Genomic DNA, 24,708 nt, shown 5'->3' on the forward strand with positions numbered 1-24,708 from the left:
CTCGCATGACCTACTCCAGGGCTCACCTGACACCAGCTCGCCACCGTAGCCCTGCTTGACCAGGGAGAAGACCAGTTTCTGCTGGTGGGCGCAGTCGATGCACGCCTGGATGGCCTGCTGCAGGACCGCCGATGGCTTCTCTGGGCCGAACCGCTCAGGAAGTTGCTGCACCTTCCTCCTCTCCAGGTAGGGCCCCGCGTTGGCTTGCTTGTTGATGTAGAGGCAGACTGGGAACAGAGACCACAGTGCCCTTGCATCAGATATGCAGCAGGTCAGCCTGCTGCTCCCCATGCTGGGGGGACTCTAGAGACCTGTGCCCTTGGCCTTGACCTTGGGAAAACTGAAAACCTCAGAAGCAGCACAGATTCTTCCCAATTTAAAAAGCAAAAGAGGCAAAAAAAAAAAAAATCGCCAGACACCCCACCTTCCAGGGCTTGCTCTCAAAGGATTCTCCTGACAAGGAGCACATGTACAGGGGGTCCCTTCTGAGGCACTCAGGTCACTGATAAGGTGACCCAGGAGGACCGTGAGTATAAATGTATTTCCTCTCTGGGCAAGTACACGTACAAAATATTTCCTCATCCAAGGGAGCTGTCAGTCCAACATAAAGTTGGCCATTTCTTTGTGAACTCTCCATGAATAAAAAACTAACACGATGCCAATCACTCCAGAGACTACATATTCAATGAAGTTCTAAAGAGAGTGCTATTCATAATCTCAGAGAAAACAAATGTTTGACAACCCATTTAGGAGAGCTCAATCAATGATCCCCAAAGGTAATATCAGTACAAAAATTTTGAAAATATATCTCAAATTGTGTTTATCTATGTAGAGGTTATTTACATTCTTAACTCTATTAATGTATTGTATACATTTTTTTACAGGAAAGTATCAAATTTATGTAATATAAAGCTATAGAAAATGTTAGAATGTCTACAATACTGATTTTCCATATACAATAGATTTCAGTAAATTACAGGGGAATCTTTATGAATTTCGAAGTTTAAGAAAAGGCAAAAAGTCTCCTAAATCCTTCTTAAGGAGAAAATGTTCCTACAGAGAAGACCACCCACAGAGCTGATTATCGTCAATATAAGTGACTTAGGCAGTTGGTTGAGGGGCTCCCACTTAGTTTACACAAGTTCCACTTAATTCTGTTCTAGGACAATGGCATAAACTCCCACCCCCAAACATCTATTTTACCTATAATTTGACAATAGTTTCCTCATGGGTCAGCCTATTTCCTGTCCTCTACTACCAGAACATTTGTTTTCAGATTTTAAAATAACAGTTACGCTGTTATCACCTTGCTTAGAAAAGCCCAAAGTTTCTCAATGTCCTTGAAATCAAGCCACATTCCATAAGCAAAGAGTTCCCTAGCCCACCCCTGGAGAGAAACAGACCCAAATAAGGTGGAAAAATTTGTTCTCTCCCTTTCAGTGACATAGTAAAGGCTGGTCTCACAGGTATTTATTTATATTCTAAAACATATCTAAAAAATAGAAGTTTACCAGGATGAGATAAAAATGTGTGTTAAGAGCAGGTGTAGAATTTTCTTCCATACTGAACACCCCCAGTTTAAGTGTCTGCCCTTCCCATCATGACACACCCCACCCTCCCATGATATATGCATCTTACCTTAGTGGCCACTGTTCAAGGGAGTGGGACTTTTTGCATGCGTGTGTGGTGCTGGGGATTGAACCCAAGGCCTTGTGCATGAGAGGCAAGCACTCTACCAGCTAAGCTATATCCCCAGCCTGAAGGGGGACTTAAGATCTCCTTAAGAGGAGACCAAATGTACTTTGGAAAGGTTAAACAGTAACAGGAAAGATGGAGAAAGCTTGCTTTTATTGAGCACCTCTTATGTTCTCAAGACAAGCCTGAGAGTTGGGTATTATCAGTTCTGCTCAACCAAGGAAGAAACTAGGCTGAAAGTACTGAGAGGACAGCTTGAAGCCTGAAGTCTATGGTGTGACGGGGATTTGGACTCAAGTCCTTCTGAAGACAAGGGCTCTTTCACGCTCTGGGGCCATCTCCCTTCCACTCCTTCCAGATGGTAAAGAAAGTCAAATTAACAAGGGGTCTTTGTGCCAGGCACTGAGTAACATGACCCAACCCAGGCCTTCACAGAGCCCATGGTCCTGGAGGGAGGTGGACCTCTTCAGATTCTCACAGGAGCTGGGGTGAGATCAGGAGTCTGTGAGGGACAACAGGGAGGAGCTAGCCCAGGTCACCAGCAGAGCTGGTGGCAGGAAAGGCAAGGAGGCTTTCTAGAGGTGTGCCTGAGCTGAGGCAGGAAGGAGGACCCACCCGAAGGGAAGCTCATTTTAGATGGAGGAGGATGTGCTAAGAAGACCCTATGGCCAGCCCTGGCGACTGACTGAAGGGCAGTAGGCAGGATCCCAGGGGGTGGAGCCAGTAAGGCCTATTCAGCTATATTAACAGGTTTGGTCTTTACCCAAGAGCCATGGGAGGGGACTGAAGGGACTTAAGTGGGATGGGAGCAGCCAGTGGGACTGTGATGGGGATCACTCTATGTGTGTGTGTGTGTGTGTGTGTGTGCACGCACGTGCCCATGCTTGTGCACATGGGCACATAGATGTATACCATCAGATTACTGTCACTATTAGAATGCAACTGTTGAACTGGTAAGCAAGAGATAAGTGGCTGCGACACGGTGGTATCCCAACAGCCAAGCCCGCACTGACCCCCGGGCTGAGTTCGGGATTGCAGACGGGGAAGAAAGCGGTACAGCCCCATCCCCCACAAGGGACACTCCACTAAGGCAACCAGCGGCCACCATCTTGGAGAGCTGAAGTATCCACCGCCACTCTCAGACAGATTGCAACAACAAAACAGGTGTGTGTCACTCAGTTCAGCCCCCATACATAGGGGGATTTCGCATAAAATCTCTCCTAGACTTTCAGGGGAAGGGAGTATCACAGTGAGCTTGCATAAAGACTAAAGGAGAACTAGAGGCACCTGACCTTCAACCCCCCCTTCCATCAGCAGCCAAAACAAAACCTGTCTAGCCAGCGCTGGGGGAGGGGCAAGCAGAAGAAATCAAAACCATAGAGTGCCGGGGATCCCAAAAGCCAATGGTGTGACCCCGGAGATCCAGGCTGTCTGATTCGCGCGGCCTGCCCCGCAGCTACAGAAGGCATGGCGCCACAGAGAAGGGATTAACTGGTAAGCAGGGAGATAAGTGGCTGCGACACGGTGGTATCCCAACAGCCAAGCCCACACTGACCTCCGGGCTGAGTTCGGGATTGCAGACGGGGAAGGAAGCGGTACAGCCCCATCCCCCACAAGGGACACTCCACTAAGGCAACCAGCGGCCACCATCTTGGAGAGCTGAAGTATCCACCGCCACTCTCCGACAGATTGCAACAACAAAACAGGAGAAACCAAGACTAGCAGGAGAAACCAGGAGACTAGAGGCAAGGCCCTCGCGACTGGGCAGCTGTAAACTGCAGGCCCGCCGGCGGCAGTTCACCCACTGCCCATGCAACTGGGCGGTAGGAGAACGCCCACCCGCTGGCGACTGATCACCTGCCCGCGGCCTGTGATACTGGGTGGCTGGAGACTGCCCGCCTGCCGCGACCGGGAGCTGAAACCAAACAGAGACAGTCCAGTCACACCCCCCATTAGGGCACCCCGGCAAGGAGACTGGGGCCCGTCATAGCAGAGTAGTGTCGTCACTGGAGCTCAGACGTCGGAATTCCTTCCCAGCGGAATCCACGTTAGCAGGCATAGTTTAACAACACAAGGGAGAGACATCAGAGTAATACAGAAACAAAACAAATCTATAGAAGAGAGCAGAAACACGACAATCAAAAAGAGCTGGAAAGTAACATGGATAACATGAGAAAACAAGGGAAAAAAGGATTACAAACAATGCAAGACAACTCAATTCTACAGGAGGACATAGAAACATTAGAAACAGGGATAGGGAAAGAACTCAAGGCATACCTAACTCGAATGGAAAGGAATATTAGAGAAGACATGAGACAGCAAGTCCAAGAAATAAAAGTATATTTTGAAAATGAATTAAACAAACAAATTCAAATGGCAAAGAACGAGCTCTACGAGGAGATAGAGATCTTAAAAAAAAATCAAACAATAATCCTAGAATTGCAGGAAACTATAAACCAAATTAAAAACTCAAACGAGAATATTACAAATAGACTTGATCAAGTAGAAGTCAGAACATCAGATAATGAAGACAAGGTTTATCAACTTGAAAAGAATATAGTCAACACAGAAAAGATGCTTAAATCCCATGAGCAATCTATTCAAGAGATATGGGATGTCATAAAAAAACCAAATATGAGAGTCATAGGGATAGAAGAAGGCACAGAGATTCAAACCAAAGGAATGGACAGCATATTAAATGAAATAATTCTAGAAAACTTCCCAGAGATGAAAGATGGAATGGATTGCCAAATCCTGGAAGCCTACAGGACCCCAAACATTCAAAACCATAATAGACCAACTCCAAGACATAATTATGAAGATAGCCAACGTACAGAACAAGGAGAGAATATTAAAAGCTACGAGAGAAAAGAGGCAGATTACATTCAGGGGTAAACCAATTAGGTTAACGACCGATTTCTCATCACAAACTTTGAAAGCGAGAAGATCCTGGAATAATGTATTTCAAACGCTGAAAAATAATGGATTCCAACCAAGAATACTATATCCAGCAAAATTGAGCTTCAAATTTGACAATGAAATTAAAATCTTTCATGATAAACAAAAGCTAAAAGAATTTGCAGCAAGAAAACCAGCTCTGCAAAGCATTTTGAACAAAACACTACAAGAAGAGGCATTGAAAAATAGTGCCCAAAACTAACAGCAGGAGGTATCTCAGTAAAGGGGGAGGAAAATAACCAAAAAGCAAAACTAGCCAAACTAAAATAAATAAATAAAGAAGCATGACTGGAAGTACAAATCATATCTCAATTGTAACCTTAAATGTTAATGGCCTAAACTCACCAATCAAGAGACATAGGCTAGTAACCTGGATCAAAAAAACAAATCCAACAATATGCTGCCTTCAGGAGACTCATATAATAGGAAAAGACATACACAGGCTGAAGGTAAAAGGTTGAGAAAAATCATACCACTCACATGGCTCTCGGAAGCAAGCAGGAGTGGCCATACTCATATCGAATAAAATCAACTTCAAACCTAAGTTAATCAAGAAGGATAAAGAAGGTCACTATATACTGTTAAAAGGAACCATCCACCAACAAGACATAACAATCATCAATTTGTATGCACCAAACAATGGAGCTGCAACGTTCATAAAACAAACTCTCCTCAAGTTCAAGAGTCAAATAGACCACAACACAATAATTATGGGTGACTTCAACACACCGCTCTCGCCATTAGACAGATCCTCTAGACAAAAGCTGAATAAAGAAACTATAGAACTCAACAGCACAATCAATAACCTAGACTTAACCGACATATATAGAATATATCAACCATCATCAAGTGGATACACGTTCTTCTCAGCAGCACATGGATCCTACTCAAAGATAGACCATATATTATGCCATAAGGCAACTCTTAGTAAATATAAAGGCGTGGAGATAATACCATGCACCATATCTGATCATAATGGAATGAAATTGGAAATCAATGATAAAAGAAGGAAGGAAAAATCCTACATCACATGGAAAACGAACAATATGTTACTGAATGATCAATGGGTTATAGAAGACATAAAGGAGGAGATGAAAAAATTCTTACAATCAAATGATAACACAGACACAACATACCGGAATCTATGGGACACAATGAAAGCAGTTTTAAGAGGGAAATTCATTTCTTGGAGTTCTTACCTCAAAAAAAGAAAAAACCAACAAATAAATGAACTCACGCAACACCTCAAAAACCTAGAAAAGGAAGAGCAAAACAACAGCAAATGTAGTAGAAGACAAGAAATAATTAAAATTAGAGCAGAAATCAATGAAATTGAAACAAAAGAAACCATTGAAAAAATTGATAAAACTAAAAGTTGGTTCTTTGAAAAAATAAATAAGATAGACAAGCCCTTAGCCATGCTAACGAAAAGAAGAAGAGAGAGAACTCAAATTACTAACATATGGGATGAAAAAGGCAATATCATAACAGACACTACAGAAATACAGAAGATAATTAGAAAGTATTTTGAAACCCTATATTCCAAAAAAATAGAAGATAATGAAGATATCGATAAATTTCTTAAGGCATATGATTTGCCCAGATTGAGACAGGAAGACACACACAATTTAAACAGACCAATAACAAAAGAAGAAATAGAAGAAGCCATCAAAAGACTACCAACCAAGAAAAGCCGTGGACCGGATGGGTATACAACGGAGTTCTACAAAACCTTCAAAGAAGAATTAATACCAATACTTTTCAAGCTATTTCAAGAAACAGAAAAAGAAGGAGCTCTTCCAAATTCATTCTATGAGGCCAACATCACTTTGATCCCAAAACCAGACAAAGATACTTCAAAGAAAGAAAACTACAGACCAATATCTCTAATGAACTTGGATGCAAAAATCCTCAATAAAATTCTGGCGAATCGAATACAAAAACATATCAGAAAACTTGTGCACCATGATCAAGTAGGATTCATTCCTGGGATGCAAGGATGGTTCAATATACGGAAATCAATAAATGCTATTCACCACATCAATAGACTTAAAGACAAGAACCACATGATCATCTCGATGGATGCAGAAAAAGCATTTGACAAAGTACAGCATCCCTTTATGTTCAAAACACTAGAAAAACTAGGGATAACAGGAACTTACCTCAACATTGTAAAAGCTATATATGCTAAACCTCAGGCTAGCATCATCCTAAACAGAGAAAAACTGAAGGCATTTCCTCTAAAATCTGGAACAAGACAGGGATGCCCTCTATCACCACTTCTATTCAATTTAGTTCTCGAAGTACTAGCAAGAGAAATTAGACAGACAAAAGAAATTAAAGGCATAAAAATAGGAAAAGAAGAAATTAAACTATCGCTATTTGCGGATGACATGATAATATACTTAACAGACCCAAAAGAGTCTACAAAGAAGCTGCTAGAGTTAATAAATGAATTCAGCAAAGTGGCAGGTTATAAAATCAACACGCATAAATCAAAGGCATTCCTGTATATCAGCAACAAAACCTCTGAAATAGAAATAAGGAAAACCACTCCATTCACAATATCCTCAAAGAAAATAAGATACTTGGGAATCAACCTAACAAAAGAGGTGAAAGATTTATACAATGAAAACTACAGAACCCTAAAGAGAGAGATAGAAGAAGATCTCAGAAGATGGAAAAATGTACCCTGTTCATGGATAGGCAGAACTAACATCATCAAAATGGCGATATTACCCAAAGTTCTCTACAGGTTTAATGCGATGCCAATCAAAATCCCAACGGCATTTCTTGTAGAAATAGACAAAGCAATCATGAAATTCATATGGAAAAACAAAAGACCCAGAATAGCAAAAGCAATTCTAAGCAGGAAGTGTGAATCTGGAGGTATAGCGATACCAGAGGTCAAACTGTACTACAAAGCAATAGTAACAAAAACAGCATGGTACTGGTACCAAAACAGGCAGGTGGACCAATGGTACAGAATAGAAGACACAGAGACTAATCCACAAAGTTACAACTATCTTATATTTGATAAAGGGGCTAAAAGCATGCAATGGAGGAAGGATAGCATCTTCAACAAATGGTGCTGGGAAAATTGGAAATCCATATGCAACAAAATGAAATTGAATCCCTTTCTCTCGCCATCCACAAAAATTAACTCCAAATGGATCAGGGAGCTAGATATCAAATCAGAGACACTGCCTCTGATAGAAGAAAAAGTTGGCTACGATCTACATATTGTGGGGTCGGGCTCCAAATTCCTTAATAGGACACCCATAGCCCAAGAGTTAACAACAAGAATAAACAAATGGGACTTACTTAAACTAAAAAAGTTTTTTTCTCAGCAAGAGAAACAATAAAAGAGGTAAATAGAGAGCCTACATCCTGGGAACAAATTTTTACCCCCCACACCTCCGATAGAGCCCTAATATCCAGAATGTACAAAGAACTCAAAAAACTAAACAATAAGATAACAAATAACCCAATTAACAAATGGGCCAAGGACCTGAACAGACACTTCTCAGAGGAGGACATACATTCAATCAACAAGTACATGAAAAAATGCTCACCATCTCTAGCAATCAGAGAAATGCAAATCAAAACCACCCTAAGATACCATCTCACTCCAGTAAGATTGGCAGCCATTATGAAGTCAAACAACAATAAGTGTTGGCGGGGATGTGGGAAAAAGGGTACACTTGTACACTGCTGGTGGGGCTGCAAAATGGTGAGGCCAATTTGGAAAGCAGTATGGAGATTCCTGGGAAAGCTGGGAATGGATCCACCATTTGACCCAGCTATTGCACTTCTCGGACTATTCCCTGAGGACCTTAAAAAAGCGCTCTATAGGGATACGGCTGCATCAATGATTATAGCGGCACAATTCACAACAGCTAGACTGTGGAACCAATCTAGATGCCCCTCAATAGATGAATGGATAAAAAAAATGTGGCATCTATACACAATGGAGTATTATGCAGCACTAAGAAATGACAAAATCATAGAATTTGCAGGGAAATGGATGGCATTAAAGCAGATTATGCTAAGCGAAGCTAGCCAAGCCCTAAAAAACAAATGCCAAATGTCTGCTTTGATATAAAGAGAACAACTAAGAACAGAACAGGAAGGAAGAGCATGAGGAAAAGACTACAGTAAACAAAGACGAATGGGGGGAGAGAAACGGAGAGAGAAGGGAAAGCACATGGAAATAGTAGAAGACCTTCAATGATACATAAAATTATAAGAGGTTATGAGGGGCAAGGGGGAGGGAAAAAAAGGGAGAGAATTGAACAACAGCAGGGGAGGTAGAGAGGGAAGATGGGAGGGGAGGGGAGGGGAGGGGGGATAGTAGGGGATAGGAAAGGTAGCAGAATACAACAGTCACTAATATGGCATTATGTAAAAATGTGAATATGTAACAGATGTGATTCTGCAATCTGTATTTGGGGTGAAAATGGGAGTTCAAAACACAATTTGAGTCAAATGTATGAAAGATGATATATCATGAGCTATGTAATGCTTTAAATAATCAATAAAAAAATAATATCATGATTGATATAGATTGGAAAAAAAAAAGAATGCAACTGTTGTGGATGCTCTTTCAGAGAGACTAGGATGCACACAACCTGCCCACACTAGAGGGTACTATGTGGGGTTAAAGGAGATTATTCTTAGGGGATCTGAAGTGCAAACACAGACATGGAAACATTCTTGAGGTCGGCAGGCTCACATTGGTGCTCCAGAAACTTGGCTCTGAAATGAAGCACCTAGCCACAGTTTCTTGTCCCACCCACAAGCAACCAGTTGATCTCAATTGCACTGAAAACCAAGATTCAAATGATCTAAACTGCAAGGCAAGTAAACTCATATTTTCAGAGAATCTGGTTGTCCTATCTGTCCATTTGTCTCAGTGACATCATTTTAGTACATAAAGGAACTGTTAGATGGTGGGCCACGCTGTTACCTACAGACCATCACAGCCTTGGAGTCCATCCTGCTGACCTACCTGTGAGAGCCTGTGGGGCTGCCAAGCTGGGTATGGTGGCTGCGTCCTGAGGGATCGAGCTGAGGTCGGGCTCCGGAGTACTCCTCGGAGGTGAGAGGGCTAAAGGAGTCATGAGCACCCGAGACTTGAGCTGCAAGAGAGAGCCCAAGTGGTCAGTGGAAACCTAGAAACGTTCTCCGTGCCCTTCCAGAATCTTTCCTAGAGGTCAGTTAACTGCTGTTCTCTATCATGCCTCTGAACTTTCCTATTGTGCTGCTTGGAGGGATGAGGTTCAGATTCAAGTTCATCATCAAGATTCATATTGGGGGGCTGGGGATGTGGCTCAAGCGGTATCGTGCTCGCCTGGCATGCGTGCAGCCAGGGTTCGATCCTCAGCACCACATACAAACAAAGATGTTGTGTCTGCCAAAAACTAAAAAATAAATAAATAAATATTAAAATTCTCTCTCTCTAAAAAAAAAAAAAGATTCATATTGGGGGTTTACACTCAGAGGTCAGCTCTGCACCACATCCTTATAGTGGAGCCACCCAGGAAATGATGGTGGCAAGCAGTAGGTATAGAAGTGTCACTGGTTGTGGGGCCAGGGTTGTAGCTCAGTGGTAGAGCGCTTGCCAAGCATGTGTAAGGAACTGGGTTCAATCCTCAGCACCACATAAAAATAAATAAAGAAAATATAGGTATTGTGTTCATCGACAACAACAACAACAAAAGTGTCACTCATAAGCCCTATGAGTGCAGGACACAGGATGGGAGGGACAGTCCCCCGCCTGTATCCCTGTGCTCCCTAGAATCCTGTAGACAGGGCTTTGCCCACATCCAGGAGACTGACCCTGAAGACTCCTCACTCTCTGCTGAGCTCTCTACTTGCAAAGATCACTGGATCCTTCTGGAAAAGAAAGCAAGCAGGAGCCATCCCTCCAGGGACCGACACTGCTCTATGCTTATTTCCTGTAGCAGACTCTCTGCAGCTGGCCTGGATGTGGACAGGAGTGCCTTTCCTGGTAGTGAGCAGCAGCCACCTTGAAACTAAATGTGGTTTCTCATTTGAAACCACAAATGAAGAGCTAAAATCTTCTCTTATGGAATTTGGTGGAGATGATATTGATAAGATCAATATCAACAAATCATTCTCTGTACCAAGCTTGGGACAGAGACAAGCTTTGAATCTTAGCTCTCTACCCCCAAATAGCGAACCCATTAGTTACTAACCTTCTTCACCACTGACCTGTCTGGACCTCATTCCAGAGGAAGAAAGTCAGTTTCTGGAAGTGGGACCCAGGTGTCAGGGGTTTCAAAAGGTACTCAGATTCTATTACGTAGTTAAGTTGAAGGCTGTCGCTCAATCCCTGAGCTTTTCAACTTTTGCCAAGAAACCTCCTGATGAGTTTCCTTAGAGGGCAGACTTTGACTCAGGAGTTTGGGGTCAAACCTGAGATTCTGCATCCTAATGAGATCATAGGTGATACTGACTTTGGACCACAAATGAGTAGCAAGGTTGTCTATTCGGTTGTTAACAGTCCCCATCCATAGCCTGTACTTTTAGGATAGAATAATAGTATTAGTGATTGATAAAAAGTATTGACTGCTAGTTACCCAGTCATTCTACATTTATTCACAAACATGCATCTTGGGCCCTTTTTAATGCAAGACACTCTTCTAATTGCTGGGGATACAACAGAGAACAAAGCAAATGAAATAAAATTGTATCTTTACCCTTATGGAATTTACATTCTATTGTGGGAAACAGACAACAAATGGAATACTTAAATACATATATTGACAGTTATATGGTGATAAGAACTTATGGAAAAATAAACAGGGAAAGGGCATGGGAAGGGCAATTGAGAAGTTGTATTTTGGGGTGAAATTTTAAAATGGGGTGGTTCCTGATTGGAATAAGATTAGGAAATAATGGGAGAGAGGCACTGGGATCAGGAAGTAGTCAACTCATTCAAGGAATTTTGTCATAAAGGGGAGAAGAGAACTAGACATAAAAAGAGGGAAAAGGATATTGGTTTTTTTTCTTGAGGTAATGAACTTATCCTAAAACTCACTGTGTGGGATTGGGGGGTGGCTCAGTGGTAGAATGCATGCTTCACTTGTGCAAGACCCTGACTTCAATCATCAGCACCAAAATAAATACATAAATAAAAAGCAAAGGCACTGTGAAGATGGTTACCCATATTTCTGAGTATTTTAAACAAATAACTTCTGCTTTATACACTTTAAATGTGTAAATTGTATAATATGTGAAAGAAACTGTCAAAAATCAATCAATTCCTACAAATAAGTAATAAATCATTAGAAAACAATGGCAAAACTTCCATTCACAAAATCAAAAACTGTACAATGTCTGGAAATCTCATAAATATTGTGTAAAAACCTTCATTGATAAAATTATAATAATGAAGTAATAAATATCTTGATAAACAGAGAAATTAAAAAGCAAAGAGGGAATAGTAGGATCAAAACATTTTTGCCCCCTGGGGCTGGTGTTGTGGCTCAGAGGAAGAGCTCTCACCTAGCATGCATGAGGCACTGGGTTCTCAGCACCACATAAAAATAAAATAAAAGTATTGTGTTCACCTACAACTAAAAAATAAATGTTTTTAAAAAAAGGATTTTTGCCCCTTAGGTACAAAAAAGATTTTGCACCTGTTAAGATAGCTACTATTAAACAAACAAACAAAACCCCCATGAAATAGCAAATATTGGTGAGATGGTACAGAAACTGGAACTCCTGTGCACTGTTGGTAGAGATGTAAAATATAATATTTCTGTGAAAAGTGAAAGACATTTCCTCAAAAAAAAAAAAATACAACTGCCATACGACAGGCCCAGCAAGCCACTTCTGGGCACATACCAAAAGAACCGAAAGTACGATCTCAAAGAGATATTTGTATACTTATATACATGGAGCACCATTGACAACCACCAAAAGTCAATGGGAGAAATAACAGTGCTTTAATGCTGATGCCAATAATCCAGTAGAGAAGGAAAAACTGATGATATAAGGGAGTGTGTGGAGACCTGGGGTGTGGGGCTTTGAGAAGTTGAGGATGGAAGAGATTCACTGCGTGCAGGGGAGGTGAACTTGCACCTTTCATCTGCTTCAAAGAGAAGAAAAGCCGAATATAAAGGTCTGGCTTCTACATCAATGTTTGTAGCAGCATAATTCACAATAGCTAAACTATGGAACCAACCTTCAGTAGATGAATGGATTAAAAAATGTGGCATATATACACAATGGAATATTACTCAGTAATAAAAGAGAATAAAATCATGGCATTTGCAGGTAAATGGATGGCGTTGGAGAAGGTAATGCTAAGTAAAGTTAGCCAATCTCAAAAAAAAACAAATGCCCAATGTTTTCTCTGATATAAGGTGACTGACTCATAGTCGGGTAGGGAGGGGGAGCATGGGAGGAATAGACTAACTCTAGATAGAGCAGAGGGGTGGGAGGGGAAAGGAGGGGGCAGGGGATTAGCAATGATGGTGGAATGTGATAGACATCATTATCCAAAGTACATGTATGAAGACATGAATTGGTGTAGACATACTTTATATACAAACAGAGATATGAAAAATTGTGCTCTACATGTGTAATAAGAACTGTAATGCATTCCGCTGTCATGCAGTTAACAGATAAAATTAAATAAATAAATAAAAACTATTGAAAAAAAATAAAGGTCTGGCTTCTGGGTAGGTGGATCGGGAGGTGGGATCTTGCAGGTCTTTTTCTGATGGCTTCTAATTTCCTTGGGATGCAGGAAGCTGAGCAGGAAGACAGGGGAGGTGAGCATGCTTATGAATCAGGAAGGTGGGAGGACTGGGAAGGGAGTGTGGCTGCTGAACAGCACCAAGGGGACACTGAATGTGTGAAAATGCATTTAAAATGAGATCAGCCATCAGCAAGCCTATCGACTGCAGAGTGCTGTATGGGTACAGAGTTTGGAGCTCTTGAGGGAGCCTCTGTATTCATCAGAAGCTAAGATTAACAACAGATTTCATCTTATTCTGAGCACAGCATTTAAAAAATTAAGGGCCCATCATGTAGCAATACATTGCCAAATATTATAAAAATAATTTAACAGAAACTTCAATGGTGGGAATGAGACATTAGAAGCCTGCTGTGACTCAGTCACCATGGCTTTGGTGTGGCTTCCTCATTTGCCAAGGGGCTGCCAGTCTTTGCAGGTCACACACCAAGGGTCCCTGGGAATACTATCCCACTCTGCATGGCTTGTGATGGAGAGGCTGGCTATGAGTACCAGAGGATTCTGGGCAGGGCTCTGGGAGGACCTCAGCTTAATCCACATTTGCAGGTTTACAGTCCTTTAACCCAAATCTAAAGATAATGATGTTCATCAGGGAAAACAGAATTGGCAAGCTGTCATTTCTCCCCTCCCTGTGAACTTCAAGAAAATCACACAGAGATCCTTGTGATCCTTCCCTAGAAAGATTGATGATGATGGTGGTGGTGGTGGTGGTGATGGAAACTTAAACATCTAGACTGTTTATTGCTCATATAAATCTCATAACAACTCTAACGTGTAATGCTAGAGAGAGTTGTAAATGACAAATATCTCATACACAAAAATTCCAAATAACTTACATAGATGATTCTTTCCCGAGTAGACTAACATGACTTGTCTTTAAGTGTGGGCTGCACATAGTGACCTCCTTCTAAACAGTACAGATGGAAATAGGGGTAAAAGTAGCTTTAACAGTGAGGAAAGCTGACAAATACCACCTCAATCCTATGTCAAAGGTAAATATCAACAGTGATCTTGATAGTATGTACTTCATATGACATCATGAAATGTCACTTACCTCTGAGATCTTCCCAAAGATCAATAACCCCAGTCTAGTATTGAGAAAAACTGTAGTCAAACCCCAGTGTCAGAACATTCCACAAAATACCTGGCCAGTACTCCTCAAAATTGCCCAGGTCAACAAAAATAAGGAAAAGCCGAGTAACAATTACATCTCAAGAGCTTAAGGAAACATGATGACAAAATATAATGTGGGATCCTGGAACAGAATAGAGGACAGCTAATGAAATCTGAATACAGTACAGACTTTGCTTAATACCAATTTATTATTATTGATTCACTGGTTGTGACAAATGTGCCATCGTAGCATAAGATGGTATCAATAGGAGGAACTAGGGGCATGGTACTTCCCCAAGTTCTGTTCTGTCTTTGTAACTCTTCTATAAATCTAAGATAGAGGGCTGGGATTGCGGCTCAATGGCAGAGTGCTTGCCTGGCATGTTTGAGCCACTGAGTTTGATCCTCAACACCACATGAAAATAAATAAATAAAATAAAGGTATTTGGGGGCTGGGTCTGTGGCTCAGTGGTAGAGCACTTGCCTCGTATGAGTAAGGCACTGGGTTCAATCCTCAGCACCACATAAAAATTAAAAAATAAAGGTATTGTGTCCATCTACAACTAAAAAAATTTTAAAAAAACATCTAAAATCGAGTTTATTTTTTAAAATATTAAAGACCGAATCTGGCAAGAAAAAAAAAAGGATAAGTGGAGAGGAGGAGAGAAGAAAGGTCTCTTCCTAGCAGCAAAAGACTGGAAGAGGACCCACTGATAATCCTTGACCTTCAAAGCCAACAACAGTGGACAGATGCTAGTACCATGTCATCTTCACCTGAAGTTCAGAACCTCATTCAAAGCTACAATGGAGTCCTCAGCCAGGGCATGGCTGCCAATGGCTGCTGCAGGGGCTTTCCTTTGCCTTAAATTACCATTATGGATAATGTGGCAAGGCAATGTATTGGTCCCTGCCAACTGGAGCCACCAACAAAGGGGCTGGGAATCTGGGATTAGCTCATCTTTCTTTTCTTTTCTTTTCTTTTCCTTTCTTTCTTTCTTTATTTTTTTTTTTTTTTTGGTACTTGAAATTGGACCCAGGGGCACTTAGCCAGTGAGCCACATCCCCAGCCCTTTTTATTTTTTTATTTTGAATCAGGGTCTTCCAAAGTTGCTTAGGACCTTGCTAAGTTGCTGAAGCTGGCCTCAATCCTGCAATCCTCCTGCCTCAGCCTCCCAACTTGCTGGGATTACAGGCCTGTGACAGCACACCCAGAGAGTTCATCTTTCTTTTCCACTTATAGATCCAAAATATGGGCCTCAAAATTTTCTTACTTCAGCTGTCTTTCAGGGAGGACCTTCTGTAGGAGAATCATCTGCTGGAGAATCACTGGAGAGAACTTGGAGGGGATTTGTTTGCAAACTGAAAGTGTGTTTAGAAGGACACTAAAGGAGAAAGGGTCAGTTGATGTAAAAATTCAAGTATTTCTCTTGTAATAACAGAAGCATTAACTAAAAAGTGGTGAGAAGTAAGAGGAGGGTAATATGGGCACAGGGGTAGTAGTTGGGGAAGCATGAAGAGGTGTGGAGGCACCTGCACGTCAGCAGAGCATAAACCGACAGAGCACATTTTCTAAATGAGATTGGGTGGCAGAGGGCGTATACAATGGCAGTGAGATCTGGCTTTTGGATGTGGGTTCAGAGTCCAGCTAGCACACTCACCAGCTCTGTCCTGAGGCTTGCTACTGTGGCTCTCAGAGCCTGCTTTTCTTCATCTGTAAAGTTAGGATGTTGATACTATCAAAGAGGTGAGGCAAGAATTTAATGCAATGTTTAACATGGTGCAAAGTGAGGATTTGATAAAAGCTAACTGGCATTATAGCTGTTATTGTTAATATTGCAACTATTAGAAATTCCAGAAATGTAAATGAATCCCCAGTTTTCTTGTTCGTATAGCCATGGCAGAAGGGAGAAATTGGGACCCATTTACATTTTCTATGTGTATCACCTAAGATCACATCTTCACGAATCTTTGCACATACCCTCCTACCTCGAACCTGGCAGATAATACTTTGTGAGCAAGCTGCTCCCAATACACCAAATGGTTCTTAAGTACTGCTTTTACAAGTGGTAGCTGGACTTTGAACCACATCCATTGATTCATTCAATCAATGAGGCAATCATGTAGTCAACAAATGTTTATGGAAGCACCTACTGTGTGCCTGGAGCTGTTCGAAGTGCTGAGGATTCCACTGTGAGTGGAGGACATGAGGTGCCTGTTCTCAGGCATTAATATTGTTGCAGGAGACAAACAACCAACACACAATAAAACTCATATTGTGAGAAGCACTATTCTGAGAAGTGAAATATGATGATGTGATCAAAAGGGACCTGTGTATATAAGTGGGTGACATTTAAGTCAGCATCTCAATGTGAAGGAGTGGTCTTTTGTGACTAAAGGAAGAACTTTCCAGGCAGATGATGTAACTCATGTCAGCCTCCTAAAGCTTGGCTTCTTCAAGGGACCAGGGAGTCTGGGCCACTTCAAGGAACTGTGGACAAGATGCAGAAGGGTGGAAGATGGGATCAGTGAGGTGGTCAGGATTATGTGATAAGGACTTTCTAAGTCAGTATTGTGGGATGAGTTGGGCTTCCCTAAAAATATGTGCTCAAATCTTAACTTCCAGTACCCATAAATGTTGACTTACTTTGCAAATAGGGTTATAGATGTAATCGCATTGAAATTAAACATGTTGGGTGATGGTGGGCTTTAATCCAATGACTGGTGTCCTTACAGAAAGAGAGAGAAATCGACACAGACACATAGGAAGAATGCCACATCTTAACGGAGACAGAGATCAGTGATACACAGAGCTAAGGAACACGGAGGATTGTTGGCACACAGCAGGAACCAGGAAGAGGAAAGGAAGGATTGTACTCAGGGTCCTTCAGAGAGAGCACAGCCTGCTGACACCTTGATTTCAGACTTCTACTTCCATCCAAAGCTGTTGTTTCAAATCACCCAGTTTGTGGTGAAAAAAGAGTTTGGATCTTATTCTAAGAGTGACAGAAATAATTAGAAAATTTTGTGCAGGAAGACACAACCCAGATTTTGTTTTATAAAGGAAACTGTAATGTTGCAAAGAGAGCGGTTGGGAAGAGGGAAGGCAACATGAAAGAGAACACTAGTAAGGAGGTCACTGCATGGTCCAGGCATGGTCCTGGTGGCTGAACTAGGGTGGAGGTAGGGAGGTAGACACTAGTTGCGTTTGGGATGTGCTTTGAAGACAGAAGTGAGGTTATGATTGCAAAATCCAGGATAATTTTTAGGTTCATTCACATGATCTTTGCTTTGATAGTATATTTTATGTTGGTTTTAAAACATTAGCATGTGTTTACTTATTGCTGCTTTAACTAACTCTGGGGGAGCAATCACACTGCGTTTGACCCTATGTTTCAAAATATTCCTACTCAAACCTTCAGTGTGAAACTTCTGGGAGAGGACATAAAGAGGAAGTTGTTCACATTCCAACATGTGGGAAATGGGCATGATTTCAGTCATCAACTCCACCCACCCCTGCATTGCAGGGGAGTGGCAAGAAGATGGGATCGTTGTGGTTTGGATACATGAGATGTCACCCAAAAGCTCAGGTTCAGAAGAGAAATGATAGGGTTATGAGAGCCTACAAATTAATTCCCTAATGGGATTAACTTGAGTGGTAACTGAAGGTGGGTAGGGTATGATTGGAGGAGGTTATTGGGGGCATGACTTTGGGGTATATATTTTGTATCTGGAGAGTGGGGTCTCTCTTTCTGCTTTCTGATCATCGTGTGAGCTGCTTCCTTCCACCACTTTTCTGCCTTGATGTCCTGCCTCATCTCAAGCCCCAAGGAATGGAGCCAGCTGACTATGGACGAAGACCTCTGAAACCATGAGCCCCAAGATAAACTTTTCCTCCTCTACAGTTGTTCTGGTCAGATCTTTTAGTCACAGCAGCAGAAAAACTGGCTAAAACAGAGATAGTATCTGGTTTTTGTTGTTGTTTCTTTTCTTTTTATACATTTAAGACACAAAAATTTTATTATCATTTTACTTGTATTTTGCCATCCTGTATGACCATTGTTTTAATTCTAGTTCTGCTGCCACCTCACATTAGACTATGAGAAACTCACTCAATGCCTCTGAATTTCATCTTCCAATCCATTAATGGGCTAGAGTTGTTGGTTGTTAAGCTTTCTCCCAACCCTTAAGGCCGTGTATATACCATTCAGTAGACAGATTTTGGAAGCAATGAATCTGAGTCCATGCCATAAATCAAATGCTCATTAGAAGAAATGTAGCATACTAAATTGAATAATAATTTAGCCTGCTTAAGACCTCAGACTTTAGTCTACTTGCCTGGTAGAAATGCAAATTATTTTCAATAACAGAAAGTTTGTGGCCAATGACCTAATTCCATTCCTAGGAGTCGATTGGGTCCACGGGATCCTCAACTGGATCCACCGATACCACCTTTTTGCCCTGCACATGGGGGATAGATTAAATACACAAGAAATGAAAGCATCAGTATCCTTTGGCCTTGAGGCCTGCTTTGGGCAAATTTGGGATCCTAACTAAATATTCTTTGCACTAAAAGTTTCCTAGGAAAATAAAATTGTCCAAATACAATATACTGTGGGCATTGCAATGACATCAGAAGATGCTTGGAGGTGGGAGGGGAATGTGCCTTTCAGAGATGCAGATGATGTGGGGGAAGGACGAGGATGCTGGAGATCCTCCCAGCAGCTCTGCGTTGGGTTGAGATTCTCCATCTGGATCTAGAGAGGACCAGGGAGTGGGCTGCTGCTCTGCCTCAGGTGGGGAGGAATGATTTAATCTTGCTGTGAGGAAAGGCAAGAGAGACACAATGAAATTGTACCCCAGGGTACCAGGAGCAAGAAGGAAGAAGGAAAACCACCAGTGCAGAAAGTGGAATTCAGAAAAACAGTGAATCATTTAATGTCACCCTGTCCACCGTGCCCTATGACCCCAACAATCTTGTTCAGAAGCAACACATTTCGAGAAATGCTTGGTGTAATTGGGTTTCTTACAGAAACTGGGGAGGGGGCCAAGTTTCGTACATCAGCAGCTGTGGGGTCAAATCAATCAGTTCTGTTGAGAAAAGGGATGTTGGAAATGTGTTTCTATGTATCCTGCTCACAGCAGAACTCAGAGCAGGGGGTGCTGGAGCCAGCTTATATTCATCCATAAGAGATGACTTAAAGTTTCAGGAATATTGCATGTTTATTGCTAAATAATCATTATTAGAATCCAAGTGTATACAGGCATAATTAAATAAAGCTTATTAAAAACAGAAGCAATAAATATTCAAAATTCATCACTTTCTAATCATTTTACTTTGCACCTGTATCACCAAAGCTGTGCTTCTGAACATCCTTTCCCAGCCCATGTCCAGGTTCACCATAATATAGCTCAAAATTAGCTACACGGGGAATATCTTCACCTTGGAAATTGGCAAATGCTGCATAATAGGACTGAATTTATTATTATGTTCACTGACAGACTTGAGAAAATGATGGGTAAAAATGTTAAAAATGCTGACTAAACTTAAAAGTGTTTAAGTGTTAAAAAGTGTCCTCTGTGGCCCTTACATTGGGAGTGGCACAAAAAAAAAAAAACTAAAATTCTTTTTTTGTTTTCAACAACTACTATCCAATTCACAGTTTTGACCAGCCAGATGGAAATCCTACATCAGAATAGCTGTACCTACCGAATAGAAGCTAGCATTCATCCTTGAAGCCAATCCTTCCTGTCTCTTTAAAAAGACTTCAGTAGTGTTTTTAGTCAGGAAATTTAAGAACATTTACCTGTTGATCTTGGGGAGTCTCTGAACGAAGGTCCAAAGCCAATAACAGATGCTTTGAGCTAAGAAGTAAGTGTTCTGTTTGAGAACGAAGGCAGCTATCTTCACAGCAGAGCATGGCTCTTCACAGAAGATATGATGTTAAGAGGCTTTTGCTTCCTTTGTCAGAGATGACAGGGGGCAGTAAGGCCATAAAATGTGATGTTCACATAGTGGCAAGCATGCCCCAGCAATGTGGCTGCTGGCCTGAGGTCAAGAGAGAGATGACCAGATGGGCCCTGGGAGGGGGCCTGACCTATGAACTCCAGGGGACATGACCGCCAGTTTAACCCTTCCTTTTCGGCCTGCAATTCACTCAAATTATCCTCAAGACTCAGAAGCAGTTCGAGCTCACTACTGTTAACTGTTCTTGGGTCTTGAAGGGGGTGGGGGGGAAGCTTGTGTCAGTTCTTGAACCAGAGAGACCTCCCATATGTGCAAGAGCACAGAGGTGATTGACAGAATAGCTTGGAATACCTCCAGCCCAGAAGGGACAAACGTCCACTAGCACAGACCTGAGATGCAGTCAGCACAATGAGGCCTCCTGAGAATCTCCAGAAAAGCCTGCCAAAGGCTCCAAATCGTATTATTTCATTATAATAATATCATCAACACCTCACCATACTATTTTGACATGATAAATTATATTTTGTTATTTTATAAAACTGATGTTATGCTGCATTATTTTGTGGTTTTATATTGTTCTTATACTAGTACCATGTTATAACAATAATTCTTACTATGCTTGTAGGGTTCAGGTGTCTGTTTGGTCTTCTCTCCAAGAACACCTTCTCCTTCAAATAGAAGACCATAAACTGCTAGAACTGAGTCTGTAAGCAATGTTTACAGTGAAGGTAAGTGGACTCTGATGAAGGCCTTGGAAGCATTTTCTTAGTAATAAAATACAAAATCTTTAAGGTCAGACCAAGTAAGATCTTATTTCGCTTGGTCAGGAATTCTTTTTAATAACTTCTGTCTCCTAACTGTGTCCCAGTTAGCTAAAATTGCCAAATTAGTGGCCATTTGGTAAATGGAGTGAGACTGTCCAATTTCCTTGCTGGTTTCTCCACAATTAAAGTCCTTTCATTAATGGTAAAATGAGGGTGTCAGAATCCAGGGAATTGTCCAAATAAAACCAGGGAGAGCTAATAGGTTGCCAACTTTATTTTGCCAGCTAAGAATATTTTTAAATTACCAAATCCTATCAGCATTTAACATTTAATGAATCAAAAAATTAGTTTAGCACAAAACAATAGCAAGCAGATATGTTTCCAAAAAAAAAAAAAAAAAAAAAGGATGATCCTTTAAGCAGAATCATTTTAGCTTTATGAAGACTTCAAATGGTTATCTTTCTCATGTCATCATTGATGGGTGAGAACATCATTCAGTCTGGCACCTTGTTTGGAGTTATTCTTCTAGAACATTAAACTTACGACTTGAGAAGCTGTCCATGATCTCTTGGCCTGAAATATTTCTCATACGTTTTCCTAAATATAAGGGAAGCAGACTCACAAAAAGAGTTGTGGTGGTTTGGGGATGTGGCTCAAGTGGTAGCGTGCTCACCTGGCATGCGTGAGGCACTGGGTTCGATCCTCAACACCCCATAAAAATAAAATAAAGATATTGTGTCCACCTAAAAAAAAACTAAGAAGTAGATATTTAAGAAAAAAAAAAGAGTTGTGGCTTCTTTCCCCAGAAAAAAATCCTACGGAGTCACGAAAATGACCTGCTGCTGGCTTTGTGCACGAGCTGTACCACCAGCCAACCAACCAAAAAACTCTCATCCTGACCTGAAGTGTCTCTGAGCATCAGGAGCATTGAAAACTGTCCTTTTTAGGAGACAGGAAAAGTGCAAAATCAGGTCCATTCCATGGATTGAATTTCCATTCTTCCTGGCTCCAAAAATGCTGTGTCTGTTGGTAATTTTCATTCTTGGGTCACAGCCCCCAGGGGAGCAAGAAGAAGGCCAAAGAGAAGAGAGAAGTTTTCAGTCTGTTTCTTCAGAGCCTGGACTTGCTTCTTGGCTCTATAAATAGAAGAGCTGCCCAGCTTTAGCCCTCCAGATACGATTCCCAGATGCCAGCAATGGCACAGGGACCTGAGTGAGTGACACCTGCCCTGGGCCAGCCCCAGAGACACAACTCTAAAGCTGGCACACTATGAGTGAAGAAGGTCCCCCGTGTCAGAAAATGCAACAATGACAGAAGACTTTACCTCATGAGATGACTTAGTAAAAGCTTTTTTTTTTTTTTTCCTACTAAAAGAAAAATGACCTTAAAATAACTTGGAGTAACCAACCTTCCCCACACCTACCTGTTTTTATTTTCCAGCATTTGGAAGAACTGGGAGAAGCAATGGAATAAAGGTTGAATTCATTACCAACTGTTTCAGAAGCTCTTTCTGCTGACCTGAAATCATTTCCATACATTTTCCTAATATATGAGAGTTAATTGCTAATTTGCATTTGGGTTTCAGTATTCAGGTCTCAAGATGGAAACACAAACCTTAATTTCAAGAAAAACAAATGGAGGAAAACTTCTGAAACTCATTTCCTAATGCCCAAAAGACTTGTAGAGAACAAGCAGAATATTCTTTCTTCTTCCAACATGTCTTACAGAAGGAGCTGCCCCTCGGGTTTGGGTTGGTTTCTGGGATTGTGGTTACATCTGAAGATCTATTGTCCTTCCAGTCTCTTCAAATCATTGTTAATTCTTAAAAGGGTCATAGGATTTAAAATTTTGCCTGCTTTGCCCTCCTGTAGCCAAACTTGACATCAGCACCTTCTATATAAGCAGAAAACTCAATTAACACCCTGAATTTTCCTTATGGTTGCCCATTTTGGGAGGACTATTCTACGTCCTTTGATTCTGGCCTGCTTGTGTTATTCATTTAAGTGGCTCAGGAACATCATCTGCTTCTACTCAAAGGAATGACGAAAGAATTCTGGGAAATGGCTTCAAGAGCCACCTCAGTAAGAACAGTCAGGGAAAGCACAGTGTCACAGACACTAATTCAGACGCAGGGTTTAGTAACGTGTGTTCATCTATGACCCTAAAATCTGCTCGCCTTACAGCTTCCCCATCTGGTGTAATTTGCTTTCTCCACTTGTAAAAATGCATGTGACAGCAGGCATTCTGTGCCATGTTGTAACAATGAGGCCTTGTCCCTCGCGTGCTGCCTGGAGAGAGGCTTGCTTCTCAGCCTGTGTTTACCAAGCTCTCCATCTTTCCCTGCGTCTTGCAGTGGGGTTCTGCCCACGCCCCAGGGGGCCCCAGCCCAACACAAGTTCATCGAAAGCCATACCTTGTACCCAGGCTTCCGCCCCCTTTTCTTGGGCATCTTCACGGCTGGTAAGGAGCCAGCGGAAGCAGAATAAAGGTTGTGGACGGCCATCTTCACAGGTGTGGAGTGGAGTGGGGGTCGGCCTCGCTTTCTCCCCGGGATCCTCTGTGACTGCATCTCTGCTGGTGCCAGTCTTACAGAATGAGGTGACAAACCGCTCACAGGCAGAAGAGGTGCTAAGAATTAGCCCAGACATGAAGCAAAACAAAAACAGAAGTGTTTGGTTTGCAAGGCAAACAGATCCAGTTTGGTGACTTGGGGTGATACTTATTGGAGGGGACAACCAACCAGGTGAAGGTCAGGCACCCCAGGAGTGTTCACAGTGCCCCTGGGATCAGGGAGGTGACTGGCCCCCTGGTATAATCTCAAGGACAGCAACTCTCCAGGGGCCTATAACGAGGCAGGGAAGACACTGGCAACCAATGAAACTGGTGATGTCATCAATGACAAGATGACTTGTGTCTCAGTTTCTCAGTTCAGCTTTGGACCATTATAATAGTAGTATGAAATAAATGCGGCCATTATCTCATATTTACTCCTACTCCTTCGATTGGGTTATAAAATGTCATGATCTGTTTTTTCCCTCAAAAAAAAATTTAACAGTACAATTGTATTAAAGTGCATGATTCCCTCAATCAAAACATGGACAGAGATTTGCATACAGAGATGTTCATTTTTATGTAATTTAGAATTGCAAAAATGAAATGAATACAACTCAAATAACGAGCAACAGGGGAATAGTTAACATATCTACAGAATAAAACAATCAACTTGTTAAGAGCCTTTAGCATCACTCTTTGCATAACATGTTGCTGAGAGAAAGAGTGTCACACAAATTATGCAGATTGTTATGGCAAAAAGTGGAAGACATGCCAAAACGCCACCATGGGAAAGATATTGGGACTGTGGGTAAGTGTCACCTGTGTAATGCTTTGTGTAGATCCCCGTGCTCTAATAATCCTAGCATAGC

General features: G+C 41.6%; 1 protein-coding gene across 1 annotated transcript in view; it reads right to left on the reverse strand.

Moving 5' to 3' along the window:
• Positions 1-24,708, reverse strand: part of SCML4 (Scm polycomb group protein like 4) — a 103,347-nt gene that overhangs the window by 36,261 nt on the left and 42,378 nt on the right. Inside the window, exons 2-4 of the mRNA XM_081295899.1 lie at positions 23,700-23,914; positions 9,665-9,794; positions 27-227 (exon numbers count right to left, since the gene is read on the reverse strand). Of these exons, the coding sequence (XP_081152025.1) occupies positions 27-227; positions 9,665-9,794; positions 23,700-23,855 (487 nt within the window). The 5' untranslated portion in view covers positions 23,856-23,914. The remainder of the gene's footprint in view (positions 1-26; positions 228-9,664; positions 9,795-23,699; positions 23,915-24,708) is intronic.

Source organism: Spermophilus citellus, assembly GCF_964194105.1.
Source record: "Spermophilus citellus genome assembly, chromosome: 5".
In the NCBI taxonomy this organism is placed as follows: domain Eukaryota; kingdom Metazoa; phylum Chordata; class Mammalia; order Rodentia; family Sciuridae; genus Spermophilus; species Spermophilus citellus.